This window comes from Phodopus roborovskii, unplaced genomic scaffold, assembly GCF_943737965.1.
Source record: "Phodopus roborovskii unplaced genomic scaffold, PHOROB, whole genome shotgun sequence".
Classification (NCBI taxonomy): Eukaryota; Metazoa; Chordata; class Mammalia; order Rodentia; family Cricetidae; genus Phodopus; species Phodopus roborovskii.
The window spans coordinates 1,031,880-1,047,321 of record NW_026126486.1 but is presented as its reverse complement, the minus strand read 5'-3'; the positions used below and the strand labels follow the sequence as shown (position 1 = coordinate 1,047,321).

General features: G+C 49.7%; 1 protein-coding gene across 1 annotated transcript in view; it reads left to right on the top strand.

Annotated features, from left to right (window-relative positions):
• Znf423 (zinc finger protein 423) overlaps positions 1-15,442 on the top strand; it is a 292,447-nt gene that overhangs the window by 40,850 nt on the left and 236,155 nt on the right. Inside the window, exon 2 of the mRNA XM_051195068.1 lies at positions 12,155-12,214. Within this exon, the coding sequence (XP_051051025.1) occupies positions 12,155-12,214 (60 nt within the window). The remainder of the gene's footprint in view (positions 1-12,154; positions 12,215-15,442) is intronic.

The following is a 15,442-nucleotide window of genomic DNA, read 5'->3' as shown; positions in this document are numbered from 1 at the left end:
GAGTATCTGGAGATGCTTGACCTGGAGCCAAGGCTTGACTGGACTTAGGTGTGACCCTGGCAAGTACACCAGTCCTTGGGTTTAGTGTCCATTGTAGCATGTGACATATGACACGTGACGTGAACCATGGTACTTCCCATCCTGACCTAGCATTCTGAAGAATAGGCTGGAGGATAGGTAGCTATAGTTAGTTATGTGGCACCCGTGTTTGCTTGCTTGGTGTCATTTGCTGAGACTGGCTGTGCCATCTTTCCTCTCATCCTTCACTGTACCCCAGGTGTAAAACCCTGACCCCCATCTCACAATCCCTCCTTAGGGTCAATACTAGTGTGGTCTCTGTCTGACCTTGTCTAGCAAATTGAGGTGTGAAGAGCCCAAAGTCGTTAGGGTCAGAGGCTAGCTTCCAACCTTGGGCTCTTGTCCCTCTGTGAAGGGATTTGTACTCCTCCGGATGAGGGGCCTTGACGCCATGGCTTGTTTCTGTACTCTTTCTTCTCTTTGCCCCATCCCCTGTGGATACTGAGCTTCTTTCTGTATTTGCTTACCAAGGTGGTCAAGCCTGGGTATTGAGGAACTGGGAATGGGCGGTTGGGGGGGGGTATCGGTGCAGAGGCGGGAGAATTGCCACTTACAGGGAGTGGCTCTCAGGTGGAATTTTGGCATGGTTATGTCCTTGTCATGAGGGAAGGATTGGGGGGAGGGGAAGAGTAGGGTACAGGCTCTGTGACTGTCAGGTCTGGATGAAGGGCTGAGCCTGTCATTTTGGAAGAGCTTATATGGCTATGGCAGTACAGAAACATTCCCCAGGTCCTGCTGGGTGGTCCTGGGTAGACAGCCCAGTTCCCATCAATGTTTTTTTTCCCCCTGAGCATGGGGAGCATGCTTTAGATGCTACAGGGATAGAACACCAAACCTAGTGCAGAAGAACAAGGGAGAAGGGCTTTTTAAGGCTGGACAGTTTGCCTGGAGGGTCCCCTCTGCCAAGGGACGGGAAGGCAGTCCTGCCATGGGACTCTCCTTTCTTCCTGTAGTCCTTCATGCTCTGTCATCAAGGGGACTTGAACATGCCTTCTTCCTCTATAGCTGGTCACCTAAAGCTCTGACCAAGGCTCATGGAGAGGAGTGCCTGAGACTCTGGCCAGAGGCAGCCAGGCATTGTGTGGGGGCATGAGCTACAGCCTCCCCCCCTCCAGCCCCAAGGGCCCTCCCTGCCAGCAGTGGGCCAGATGTGTCTTCTTGGAGGGTGGAGGGGAGCGTCTGTGTGGGTGTCTTCTCGTGATGTGTGGGCTGCTGTGTTTTGAAGGGAGCCAAGCTGATTTTCCTGTTCCATCTCTCTGCTGTCCAAAGCCGAAAGTTAAATAAACACAGCCAAGTATTATCATAGGACACAAGAAAAATGAACTCAGTCTCTCTAGGCAGCCCACATCTGGCAAGTTTTGGGCCTTTCAGGCCTGTGGGGTGAGACAGACATGGTTGTCGTGTAGGTATGCTGTTTTCCCCTTACTCAGTGACAGGCTCCCTCATGACTCTGTGTGACCTCAGAGTCTGTGAGGGCTGCAGGTGTCTTTCCTTCAGTCTCATTGTCTCCACCCACAGACTCTTCAGAGGCCTTGCTTTGAATTGGACTTCCCATGCACTTTCCTGAGTCCCAGCCTCCTTGGTCCAGCCCAGGTGGATGCACAGTCTGTGAAATGGGCCTGTACTCCTGAGCTGAATGCCTAGCCCTGGCACGGAGAGAGGACCAAATGGATCTGTCTTCTTCCCCCAAGGGCTGTGTTAGGTGGGTGAGCCGCGTGCCCGCCTCCCTGCCTAGCATCGCTTTGCAGCATTCTGCTGTCATTGAGCTTAGATGAGATGGTGGGTTCTTGACTCCATACAGCACCACAGACAATCACACTGTTCTCCGCATCTCTGAAATGCTCAGATCTTCTGGGTGTCATTTATGTTTATATTCCTATTCATTAGTTTGGGTCACATTCGTTCTGTTATTGGTTAGGGAAACATTTCTTTCTTTTTTCCTTCCTTCCTTCCTTCCTTCCTTCCTTCTTGATTTTAGTTTAAGGTCTCTGATAACCCAGTCTGACCTTGAACTTGCTATGTAGCCAAGGCTACCCTTGAATTCTTGGCAGTCCTGCTTTAGTCTTCAGAGTCCTTGGCTCTAATTTTCACACCGCATCAGGAAAACATTGCTTTTTACATCCATCCTAAGATATGTCTTACAAAGGCGGTTACTCATGCAGCCAGTGTATAAGGGAAGCTAAGGAATGTGCAAAGGAGGGAGTTTGGGCACAGAATAGCACTGTAACTTACCATCAGTGTGTGTGTGTGTGTGTGTGTGTGTGTGTGTGTGTGTGTGTGTGCGCATGTGCATGAGTGTATGCTTGGTGGAAGTGTGGGGAACACCCATCACCTAGGAGTTCCCTGCTGTAAGGCTGTCATTGCTAGGTCTTGTGTGTCCCCTACCCCTTGGCATGGGTACTGGGTGTAGGAAAGCTTTTCAGAGGGTCTTGGAGACTCTGTGCAGGTTTGGGTGAGGACATCCTTGCTTATGTGTGAGCATTTGACAGGTGGGGAAGCTTGGGATCCTGAAGGTCTTTCATGGGTATGATACTCAATGAGGGTAGGCAAGAGGGCAGAGGGGGACACACAACACACTTGTGCCTATGGAATGTCTCTTTCCTAGATCAGACTTATTAAAACTACTAACTTCTTAGGTGTGAAACAATCTGATGCTCCTACCCCCCAGACATGGAAATGATTTGCCTGTCTGTCTATCATCTATCTATCTATCTATCTATCTATCTATCTATCTATCTATCTATCTATCTATGTGTGTGTAATGAGGGGCTGCCTGTCTGCAGAAAGGATGGAGGACCAGTGTGGTGAATATGGTCAACTTTACTAGTATCAGACTGTGACACTTTTTATTATGTCCTTTTCACCACACAATTGGAGAAGGGGGCAATAAGGGAGGGAGGGAGAGAGAGAGAGAGAGAGATGGAAGTTAGGTCTGCACACTACAAGCAGTGAAAATGTGCCTCCCACCCCATGTGCTCATGTGAGCATGCACCATCAGTTTCCAATCAGAGCCTCAGTTTCCTCTTTGTGGGTGTTTAAAATAAACCACATGTATAACAAGGCTCCAACATTCAAGCATGGTATGTTAGTACTGACTCCAAGTTGTTGAGGGCTCATAAAAACGTACTTGTTTCTAGTTTATGATGCCTTTCTTTAAACAAAAGTAGAAAAAAGTAAGAGAGTGGGACTCCCCGCTTCTTCTCTTTGCCCCCCAATAGCCACAGTTCTGATCGAGTGCAGGTTACCTCCACCCTGTGTGAGGGGCTGGGCTTCCCTATTGTGCTTGGTTGTGTAGTCCTGGTACTTGCCTTTCCTAATGTGCACAAGTGGTGCCTGCATGCAGCCTTGCTTGTGAATGTCCTCCATATACTGCTCTGATGCCTGCCACGTCATTGTCATCCTTTCAAGTTGGGCAGCTAGTAGGTGAGACTCCCATGCTACCATCAAAACAATGCTGCCTCACATCATGTCATGAATGCATGTTTATGTGTGCATGTCGTGGGTTAGTGAGAACACACAGGGATGACGGCGGGACTGGAAATACATTCAGAAGACAACTAACTTCAAGAAGGGACTGGAGCTGACAGGAGGGCAGCCATCAGGGCCTGCACAGGCAGGCAGCTCCCCAGAGAGGGAGAACAAAGGGTAATTCTGCTTAGAATCACCCACTCTCTGAAGACACTAAGCCTAACTCCATGCCTGGGTTATTTCTCTTTCTCTTCCAAATGCATGGGAGTTTTATTGCCCTCACTTTACGATGTGGGAATTAAGACTGAAAAGGGTAGAGTCATTGCTTGGGGTCACACTGCAAGCAAGGAGGAGAGCTTATAATTGCCTTAGGCTGGCACTCTCTTATAGAACAATCTTTTCAAGGCTTGGGACAGAGGAAATCTCAGCTCCACCTTCTCCATCAGCTTCTGTCTTTCTGGGAAGGTGTAGACACTCTGGGAAAGCTCAGGTAGTCACAGAGGCAGACAGTGTGGAGCTGAGAGGTGAGCTGTGTGCTATAGAGACAGGCTCTGATTCAGATGACAACTGCTCATAAGGTGCAGCCAACCGAATGCATCTAGGTTCTGTTTCCCCTCAGTGGTAAACGGGGGACCCACATCTTAGGACCATTGGGAAGATGAACTCCGAGACAGTGTTCAGAGTGTAGTGGACAAAGGTCAAAGTCCAGTCTTTTTTCTGTACCTCCAAAGGTGAGAGAAAGTTAACTACATTGACAGCATGTCCTAATAGCATTAACAGGGCTAAATCTTTGTTCTAGGAACACTGCTTCTGGGAACTAATCTTAAGAAAAATCATTGTAAAGTTTCATTGCCAAGTGTGATGTTTGTGAATGTGTGATGCAGCCTAGACACTGGCGGTAATGAACAGTTGGAAGCAGCCTAAGCATCTAGCAACAGGGGACTGGTTAAATTAGTCCCGTAGCCTCCTGTGGTAGGACTTAAAGGGTCATCGGTAGCGATGGTCTCTGTCTATGATTTGATGGGAAGAGATGTTGGCTGTGTTCACTCATGCTGTGGCAGGAATCCTGCAGAAGCAGCTGCCTTCTTCAGTTACATGTGCTGCACAACCTTCTGCAAAGTTGAAACAATGTGTTTATGCCTGAGAAGTTGCTCTTCTAGTTCCTTGATTTTAACCTTTCAGTTTTCCTGGTTTTATACATTGTATACATGTATACTTATGCCAGCAACTTTCATAAAATGAAAACAGGTGCTAATTCTAGGAAGCAGTAAGAAAAAAGGTAGCAGCTCTTGAATTCCGTGCTTAAACACCCTATAGTTGCTCACAAGCAAGTCTGGGCAGTTTAGGTAGGGTGTGCTGAGGTTGTGGACCAGCAGGGTGGACTGTGTCCCCTAAACACCCTGCTGCTTTTTCTTTTCTACCCCCCTCTTGCCCCCCAGAAGTACACACTGATGCAATGAGCCTTTCCCTGTTTTTCCCCAGCCCCAGCCTAGTGCTCATTGGTGGGGGTGGGTAATTTGATACTGGCTATGCCTGGAGAATTCACGTCACAGGCAGTGGTGGCTTGCTGCAAATATGAGTTCTTTCCTTCTGGAAAGCCACACACTCGACACTTCACCAGCAAGCCATTGTCTCACATGGGTTCCCATGTTGCTTTAAGGGGCATGTGCACTTGGGGTTGTCCAAGAGATGAACTCTTTTCTTAGGGTGTTCTGGAGCTGAGAGTGTGAAGGGGGGGAGATAAGAAAGTCTTGTGGACAGTGGGGTCACAGAGCAGGACACTGAGAGTATGAGCTAGATTCCAGGCATCTGCTGAACTTTTCTATCTGGAGCCAGAGCTTCTGCTTTCTAGAAGTAGAAGGAAAACATGAGGTTAAGAACTCAAGTCTCAGTTCCATGCTTTATAATAATTGCTTAGTCTTGCTTTTTCTCTACTAGAATGGGGTTTAAAGATGCTTCCCCTCCCACCTTTGTTTGGTTTCTCTCCATAGCCCTGGTCGTCCTGGAACTTGTTTTTTACACCAGGCAGGTCTCAAACTCACAGAGATCTATCTGCCTCTGCCTCCTGAGTGCTGGGACTAAAGGCATGTACCACCATTGCCCAGCTTAGAGACCCTGTTTATTGGGTTGTCAGGCCAGTGGTTTGTTTCCTTCAGTACATGTCAGACTCACCTAGAGAAGCACAGATTCCTGAGGCTACCTCAGGGATGTCCAGGATGAGGCTCTGTGCTTGTGGCTGCTCTTGCTGGCAGCACTGCTCTGGCAATCATGACCTCCTACCTCCAGAAGCTGAGGACCTAGTCGCCTAGCAGCCTGTTCTGAGGTGGGAGAGTCTAGAGCTAGAAATCTGGGTTCTAGGTCTGCTTGCCTGGGTGGGCATGGTGAGTGGCTTTGCTTCTGTGGGGTTGTTTCATTGTCTGTGGGATGGGTCAACAAAGCTTGGGTTTTTAGCCAGCAGGTGAAGAGGTGTCTGTGAAAGTCTTGGTGTGATACCTCTGGTACAGGGTGTTGGGGAAGGATGTGAGTGGTCCAGACATGTGCTATGCCTCTTACCTCACCAGTTTGGGACCAGCACAGAGAAGCAGGTGTGAGGAGCTGCCTGCACCACTCTCCAGGGCCCTCTACTTCTCTGTGTCTGGTTCTTCTGACTGAGATATGAAACAGTCTCAGTAAAGGAAGAAAAACGATGTTTCAGTTTGCTCTGTTGTCTGCTCTTTCCCAGTTCCAGGTTCTGTTTCTCACTGGTGTTGACGTGGTACTCAACTATGACATTCTGTTTCCTTTCTGCTCTTACTTGAGGTGAGGCTGGACCAAGGTGGAAAAACCAAGGGAAGGCTGATGCACACAGACTTTCCTTCAACCTTTTGTGCTTTCTTCTTCTTTCTTTGCCTGTGAGCTGAAGCTCCACTTATATTGTTCCTGGGAGATGTGGTGGCTTCCTAGGGGCTCCCTTTGCCAGAAATGGGGTAGGTAAGGAACTTCTACATGGAGGGCTGGAGGATGAAGGGGGCAGGTGTTGAGCAACTAGAATGGTGCCAGGTACTACTGTGGTTTGGTGTAGGCTGGCTTTCCCTGCTACTGTGATCACTCCTAACCCTGGTGTGTGTGTGTGTGTGTGTGTGTGTGTGTGTGTGTGTGTTTTCTCCCAGACATTCCTTGCTACTGTGGTCACTCCCACCCCTGGTGTGTGTGTGTGTGTGTGTGTGTGTGTGTGTTCTCCCAGGTGCCTTAGGGAAGGGAAAGGAAGTTCTTAGCAACAGAACTTACCAATTTCATGGAACTTTTGAAGCTGCATCTCCATTTAGCCTGAAGAGGTATGGTCTTCATGAGCATTGTTCCCTGTGGCTGAGGTCCTATGAGCCAGACCCCCATTTTCTAGCGCTTAAAGACTTTATTCCTAAGTCCCTCCTCCTCTGCCACCAGTACCACGGCCATCATCACCATCTCTACAACCACCACTACTGCCACTGTTTGTACCAGCATCATCACCATCACCACCTCTACCACCACCACTACCACCACCTCATTTGCTGGCCCTGTAGCTGCCACCCTCTTCTGGTCTCTCCCGTTCCTTTTATTCTGGAGTTTTAAGAGAGTACAGATGGCAGCAGGGCGATGGAGAAGGAGACGGGTCCAGTTGTGGATTCCCTGGCTCTGATTCGTCACTCAAGTAGGGTCTTCAAGGCTGAGTGCCTCAAAGAACTTGGGGCACACACACACAAAAAGGGTGAATGGGACAAGAGTGTAGAAATCCTTTTTTTCCCTTTAGGCTATGGTTGGTTTGAGACAGGGTTGCTATGTATGAAAAAAAAAGTAGATTTATTTTTCTTTTTTTAAAATCAGGCCAGCTGTTTCAATGTGGTCCTGGGGGTGTGGCAAGAGAATTATGAGAGGGAGCCCAGGGTCCTGGCTGCCACTTAGCCTCACTCTAGGACACGCAGTCAGCATGCCATTAAGATTGTGAGTCAGCCTCCTTCCCCACACCCTCCCCCACAACTGTAGGGTGGCTTGCGGTCCTCCTGTCCTGGCCTCCTGAGGGCTGGATGACAGGTGTGTACTGCTGTGTCTAGCTAGTTGTCCTTAGCAAGTGACCAGAGAGGATAAAGAGCATGCTGTTTCTAGGCTTCCGTGAATGTGTAGCGGGTGTGTAAGGGGGTGGGGTGGGGGCTGGAGTGGGGGCTGGAGGGAGCCTCTTTGTGCCCGGTGCTTATTTGTTTTTGAACATGGTTGTCTTCCCTTGATTCAGAGCTTGATTTCAGAGATGATCACGGGCTGGGCTCTGCATCCTAGCACTTTTGTGCTATTTGGACAAGGAATCCATCGTGTTTTCGTGTAGAGGAAAGCATAATCTTTTCCCTTGCCATCTACTGCCCTGCACCAGGATACACTACTTAGTGAACACAGCAGTTTATATTTCACCTCCTTTTTCCTACCTTTGCTTGGCCTTTTGTACAGTGCAAATCCTGTACATCTACACGCGGTGGGCTAGCCTGTCTCTGAGCTCTACCCTCAGCCCTGTGTATTTTTATTTCTTGAGCAGTGAGACAGTCCTTTATGCTTGATAGTGAGGCTCTGGGCTTTAGGGCTTTGACCTTCTGGGGGTCTGACCTGGTTGGTGGGGATAACACGAGTTCTTTAAAGATGAGCTTGCCTGGCTTTCCACTCTCCATAAGATAGGGGACCCTCATGAGCTCCTTTGGGGCCAAGGTGAGCCTGGCTCCTCTGCAAGGTTAGGGTGGGTCCAGGGAACAGAAGAGAGTCTACTAAGAACCCCCCCCTCCCCAGAATTGGAGCTGGAGAGATGGCTCAGCAGTTAAGAGCACTGGCTGCTCTTCTAGAGGGCCCAAGTTCAATTCCCAGCACTCACATTTTAGCCCACAATTGTCTGTAACTCCAGTTTCAGGGGACCTGGCACACTTACACAGAAATACATGCAGGCAAAACACCAATGCACATAAAATAAAAATAAATAAATCATTAAAAAAAAAAAGACATAGAAGCCTGACCCAGAGTTAAAAACAAACAAACAACAAGAAAAACCTCTCTAAAGAATGCAGGGTTCTTGACCTTGTTGTCAGATGGTTGTGGGGAGAGCACTTTCCTCGATAATTTTTGGTGAAAATGATCCTTTCCCAAGAAAACTGCCCATTGTGTGGGTGTTTGGAAGCCAGCCTTGGGGCCTGTCCCCTGAGCTCTGGGTGAGCACTGTGCTGGGGTGGGCTGGGCTCAGCCAGCCTTCCTCTTTCCTCCTTCACTTCCTGATGCTGTCACCTTAGACCCTGTCTCCAGTCACCATCCCCTAGCTCTTCTGCCTGACTTTGCCACAGCTCTAGGGAGGGAGTGCCCTGTTGAGCTACCAGGCTGCTGGGCTAGCGGGTGCTTTTCTGTTCTCCTTACCCCTGCCCCACGTTCTCTGTCTGTTTCTGTCTCTTCTGCCTCTGTGAGGTGTTGGGGGAGGCTTTGCTCCTTGGTGGAGGACAGTGCTCTCCAGAAGCAAGTGTCTTACAACACCGGCATCCACCTACCTTAATACGGTGTGTGGTATGTCGTTTGGGTCTGCAGCTCAGAGGCCAGCATGCAAGGCCTCGGGTCTGCCTTGTACCTCTGGAACTGCAAATTCCGTCCTGGTAGACAGGCCAAACTCTGCATGTCCTGGAGAGGAGATACAGAGACAGCATTCAGTGGCTCACTTAGCCTCGATCCCACAGCTGAGAGGGGATGTGAGTCTATGATGTTTGAAGCCCTTACAGGGCCTTAGAAGTCTCTATGTGTGTTTGTTGTACTCACGCTCTTGGACACAGGCTATTGAACATCTCCAGCTGGGATATGGAATGGAGCTAGTCTGTGGTCAGGAGGGAAACAAGTTTGAGGTTCCTGTGAGACAAAACTACCCCAGTGCCCATTGCCACCAGGGGGAGCTGATGGGGTAGGAGGGAGATTTTGGAGTAGAACAGAGTGGTCTTCCAACAGGTCTTTCTTATGCAAATGTCACAGAACATGTTGGCCTGTAGAATCTCTGAGGCTCCTCACAGAGGGGCTTCCTGCAGATGACTGGCCTGGGGCTGCAGTACATGCCCTATGGTGAACTCAGCTCTTCCTAGGCCATTCTGCCTTCTGTGCTCTTCATGCTGCCTCGCATGCCTGGAGACTGCAGCAGCCATGTGGGTAGAACCCTCTGTACCGGCCGAGTGCTAACGGTCCTCACAGATACCCTACTTACTGGAGGCTGGGTGTGGTTACAGGTGTGTCTGGGTTCCAGTCTCAGACCCCATAAAATTGTTGTCTGTGGAACCTGGGGAGGTCTCCGGAAAGCACTACCCCTGAATGGTGGGTAGTCCCTGTGGTCTGCTGCCGGGCTGGCCTTGCATTGCTTGGTCGTTTCCAACATGCTTAGCCCTTGTGGGGGCTGGGTTCCAGCGCCTTGGGCCCCCAGAGAACAGTCCCTTTACCTGGTATAGTTTCTTTTCTGTGCCTGCTGCCTTTGTTGGTCTTGTTGGGAACTCAGACTAGACTTCAGAGCCTGGCCAGGTAGGGAACCCTCTTCATTCTCATAGCTTTGGACAGTGAAGAGCCCTAAGTAGAATGGGGCAGGTGGGGTGTTTCTTTTGCTCATCAAGAATGTATAAAGGCCATATGCTCATACCTTCAAAAGGCAGAATGTGGGCCAGGGCTGGCATGGGGAGGTGGTGCGTGCCAGCCGCTGTGGGAAAGCACATTCATGTTCTAGGCAAGAGGCCAGCTGGCGCATGGGCCCCTCACTGAGAAGGCCGTGGTCAGGGCCACCGTACATGCTGCCGGAAGTCTGTGCCATGGCCCGCTAACTCTGACCTTCCTCGACAGCTGCCCTGAACCGCTCTCCTCTTACCTCTGCAGTCCCTTGCTTGTCTCCAGGAGAGAGCAGTCCCCAGCTTCTTGTCCCCACAGGGGACAAAGTATGTTCCCATTTGCTTCCTTTTTGGATGATGTGTCAGCTCTTCTCATGGGGAGGGGCCATCCTCAAGGTCAAGGACTTGGGAAGTCAGACTTATCTAACTCAACTTCCTCGACGGAACTGAGTGTAGGGCTCGAGATCACACATCTCACGGGGTCCAGAGCCAGGATTTGAACCCAGGTGCTGACCAGCCAGCCCTTTCCCTCTTCTCACTGCCTGACTACTTAGCATACTGTCATCTGCCTTTGAACTGGCTAGGATTCTAGACATGTCCTTTGCGCACTGGTTTACAGAGGGCCCCTTTCTGCAAGGACCACCTGGAGTTGGAGCTCAAACTTGCCTTCATTTGCTGTGAGACTTTAGGTGCTCCTCAGTTGAGGAACCCTGAGTAGACAGCTTGTCTCACAGTGGGCACCCAGCTATTCCAGCTATAGTATCAAGGGCAGAGAGCTGGGCAGCTCAGGTCCCTTCAGCTTGCGTGTGTGCAGAGCTGCAGAGCCTGCTAAATCTGAAAAACATGTGTGCACATTTTTGGCTTAAACAAAGTTCCATTTACAAAGTCCATAACCCAGCTTTAATATTATTATGTGCTCCAGACTGGGCCTGATTCCAGGACGAGAGTGCTATTATGCTGTATAGTGTTTCTCCGCTGTTCCCCACCAGCCTGGTCTCAAGTGCTGGGGCCCGGGGTAGGGGAGACTCCATCCCTGTCAGGCATCATTCTGTGGGGTCTGGTCTGAAGTGGGGGAAGGTGAGTTCCCTTACCCTGTTACCAGCCTATGAGCTACGGGGCATTGTGTGTCCTGAGGTCTGTCTGCAGGTCACGTCTCCAGGTACAGACTAGTGCACTGGACTTTCCCAACCTCCAGGAGCCACTATAGCTGCTCCTTGGTAGGCGATGTGGCCTTTGGTAGGGGAAAATGCCTGCAAGATTAGGGACTGTCCTGAGTTTTGCCTCATTTCTGTGGGTGGCAGATGTTTTGCTCATGAGTAGAAACTATGTACTAATGGTTGTTGCACTGAGTAGAGAAAGATTCTGGTATGTCTGGCTGGAGGCACTGCTGTGATTGATTAGTGATGTCTGCCAGGATGCAGGGCTATGGAAACATAATGGGGACAGTACTTGCCATTCAAGTTTGACACTTTTTGTCATTTATCTTTGTGTGTGTGTGTGTGTGTGTGTGTGTGTGTGTGTGTGTGTGTGTGTGTACATGTATGTACACATGAAGGACAAAGGGCAACACCTTAGGTACTGTTTCTTGACTTTTACCTTGTTTGAGACAGGATCTCTTTTGCCATTGTGTACACAAGGCTACCAGACTATGAGCTTCCAGAGATTCTTGTCTTTGCCTCCAGTCTTATCATAAAAACACCTGGATTACAGATACATGGTGTCCAGCTTTGTGTGTGCTCTGGGGACCTGAACTCAGGTCCTCATGCTTGCATGGGTGTACTTTACCCACCAAACATTTACCTAGTCCCCATGCTTTATTCTCATCACGGTTTCATCTCTGTGGCACCAACGAAGGCCACCTTGTCATAGGCTTTGTGCCCTCTCTTGGTGACAGACAGCATATAAATGCCACCACAACGCTCCCATCTTCCCTGACCTATGTCCTACCCCATGACCTACGTGTGCAGCTTCCAAACTTACAGTCTTTCTTTCTTCTCTTCCAGTTGAAGAGGGGGAGGCCTCGGACTTCTCGCTGGCCTGGGATTCCTCTGTGGCAGCAGCCGGTAAGTGCCTAGGGGCTGGTGGAGCATTGCTGAGGGCTTGGGGGACTGGCCCAGGGATTCAGAAAGCCACCCAGCTGGTTACAGAAATGGTATTTTCATGTCACATTCCTGTGTCTAGTCCAGACATCCCAATGCAACACGATTATATATTTATTCCATATGGCTAGTAAAACCCATTCCAAATGGAGAGAGTACGCCCTTTTCCTCCCAAGGACCATGGGCAAGTTAGAAGGGTGCTGAGTCTCCTCACTGCCAGGTGTGGCATCTCCATCTCTGAATGTCACTGACATTCTTGCCAAACACACTGAATAGTAGCCACTTTAATAGATTGAAACGCCAATGAAAACCAGCATTACTGTATTACTGCCTCTGGAATGGACTGTCAGGCCCGAGACTCTGGCTTCAGTGGGAGGAAATGGGGGAGCAAGCTCAGACTTGTGGGATGTGTGGGGTTCTGGGTGAGGTGCCAGTTGGGGGCCTTGGGTTTTCTACCTCAGATTTTCTCTTCTTGCAGCTGTGTTCCAGCTGTGAGAAGCAGCTGATAGTTGAGGGTTTTCAAGCTGGTAACCCTCTATGGCAGCCCACAGGGCTTAAGACTGGACCTGGCTTTGGGACCCTGGAGCTCTGGAGTAGCCATTGTGCATTCAGGCAGGGATTCGTGGTGCTGTATCTGGTCCCAGTTCTCTGTCTGGCAGATGACATCCTTCCTTTTATGGTCCCTCTCAGCTACCTTATGCCAGGTGCCGCCCTGGGTTTTAAACAGCTGCCTCCAGCTTCATGCGGGGCACAAGGCCTGTTCAATCTCCTGATGAGTCCTGTCGGATAGTCATTCCACCCAGTCTTCATCCACTCTTCTCTTTTAGTTGTGGGAACAGAGGCAAGGGGGAGCCACTTGGGGGTACACGTTTCAGGTCTACACACATTTGACATCAACAGTTGCACATCTAATTTGTGACGTTGTAAACATGTGTGGTTTATAAGGCCAGCTCACGTAACTGAAGAAACTGGGTTGATTTGAGTGATAGCATGTAATATTTAGATTCAGCAAAAGTCTTTAAGTTTATTGGTGTGTGTGCGTGTGCATGTGCGTGTGTGTAGTGCAGGAGCCATGTTGTACATGTGGAAGCCAGAGGACAGTTTAATGTAATTGGTTCTTCCCTTTATCCCAGGGCTTCTCAACCTTCTGAATGCTGCAACCCTTTAATAGTGTGCCTCATGTTGTGGTGCCCCTCCTGCCCATAAAATTACTTTTTGTTGCTACTTTATAACCATAATTTTGATATAAACATCTGTCTGTGGTGACCCCCCCACCATGAAAAGGTTGTTTGATCTCCAACCCCAAAGGGCTGCGACCCTCAGGTTGAGAACCACTGCTTTACACCTTCTGGAGATGGAAAGTAGATCTGTGTGGTGGGTACCTTTTCCCGCTGAGCCATCTCATTGGTGCTCCAGCAAAACCTTGAAGATGACTTTCAAATAACTGAGCTGTGAGGATGTAACAGACTGAATAGGAGAGTGGGGATCTGGCGCTTGATCTCCAGTCCCCCTGCTTGTGGCCTAGTGCCTTCCTAGAAGCTCAGAGTGCTCTGTGGAGCCCATGGTGTCTTAGATGACCAGGGTGTGGGATTTGTTGTGTCTGAGAATGTTCATATTGGAAGCCTGAGAGAGAAATGGATGGGAATGCTCCAGGTTGAGGGAAGTAGAGGCAAAGCCATGGGTCAGTGCTGTCCTTGTCTCCCTTTGGCTGGAGAGAGTCTTCCCAGTCATCCCTTACAGTTGCTGCAATACAGTAAGACGGGGCTGGGCATGGTGGCATATGCCTTTAATCCTAGCACCCGGGAGACACAGACAAGTGGATCTCTGTGAGTTCAAAGACAATCTGGTCTACATAGTGAGTTTCAGGACAGCCAGGGGTATGTAGAGAGACCCTGCCTCAAAAGTAAGTAAGTAAATAACTAAATGAACAAATAAAATAGAATGTTCAGTTCTTGACAGGTGTGTGTGTGTGTGTGTGTGTGTGTGTGTGTGTGTGTGTGTGTGTGTGTGTGTGTGAACTCAGGCTATGCCAGTCTGCTGAGAGGAACCCGCTGTGCCCAAGCCTCTGATGGAAGAAGGCTGCCATCCCTGCCTCTGTATGCCGTCCTCACTCCAATGACAGAGACAGTAGTGTGGTGTGAGTGAGCAGTTACGGTAGTGGTTGTGATGTGAAGAGGGTGTCGGGTTCATAGACTGCAGCTCAGGTAGGGAGGCATCTCCTGGTACGCAGGAGGCAGGGGTGACATCCACAGTGCTCAGTGCCACCTATATTTCTCTGACTCCACAGTGTGCTGGCCAGTCTCTACCCTCTCTCAGCTCCCAAAGAGTGGGAGCTGTGGAATTTTCCAGTTTCCATTTAAGAGCAGTGCATCCCACCTGACCTTAGGGACTCCATGGCTACCATGTGCTGTGGTTTCAGAGAACTTAGGGCCACTTGCTGATTGATGTGGACAAGCCAGCGCCAGCTGTGGACTGCTTTGCTGCCTTCTGGTGTGTTTGGATCATTTTTAATAGAGAATGTGGTGGTTCCTCCCCAGTTCTGTTGGACTTGGGCCATGAAGGAACTTGGGAGTCCTGAGTGCAGGCCTGGGAGCTGGCTCTAACCCTGGGTGGGACAGGATGAAGGCAGGGCAGCAAGCAGCCCTGTATGTGGGTGATGACACATTTATTAGGCATGTAGCTTAGTGCGTTCCAGTTACAGTGAACGCTTTACCCTTTGGATCATGGTGATAGTTCTGTGAACTGATACTCTTTCCAGTGGCAATACTGTCATCTTTCTGTGGGGTGGTTTTGGGGCCACATGAAGCTTCTTTGTCTAGTAATTGTCATTAAACTGAAAAGTTGCCACTTGGCTATACCAGCAAGTGGAGACAGGTGTCATTGAGGAATTTAGGGAGTAGACTCCCCCCCCTCCACCACACCCCTCCCCTGGCAGCTACCCTTGACAAGCTACTGAGACTTGCTGTCCTCATTTTCCAGATGGGGTGGGGTGGCAGTGGTGGTGGCTGTAACCTTAAGACTGCTGAGTATCATGGTGACTAGAGCACTGTGGAGCGGGGACTTGAGTAGTGGCCTTTCTGTACCCAGAGTAAGCAATCCAACCTTTGCTTACCAAGCAGGGAGGTGGAGAACCAAGTACACTTGATGATGACATTGTCATGGTCACTGTCAGAGCATATTCTGTGTCCATAG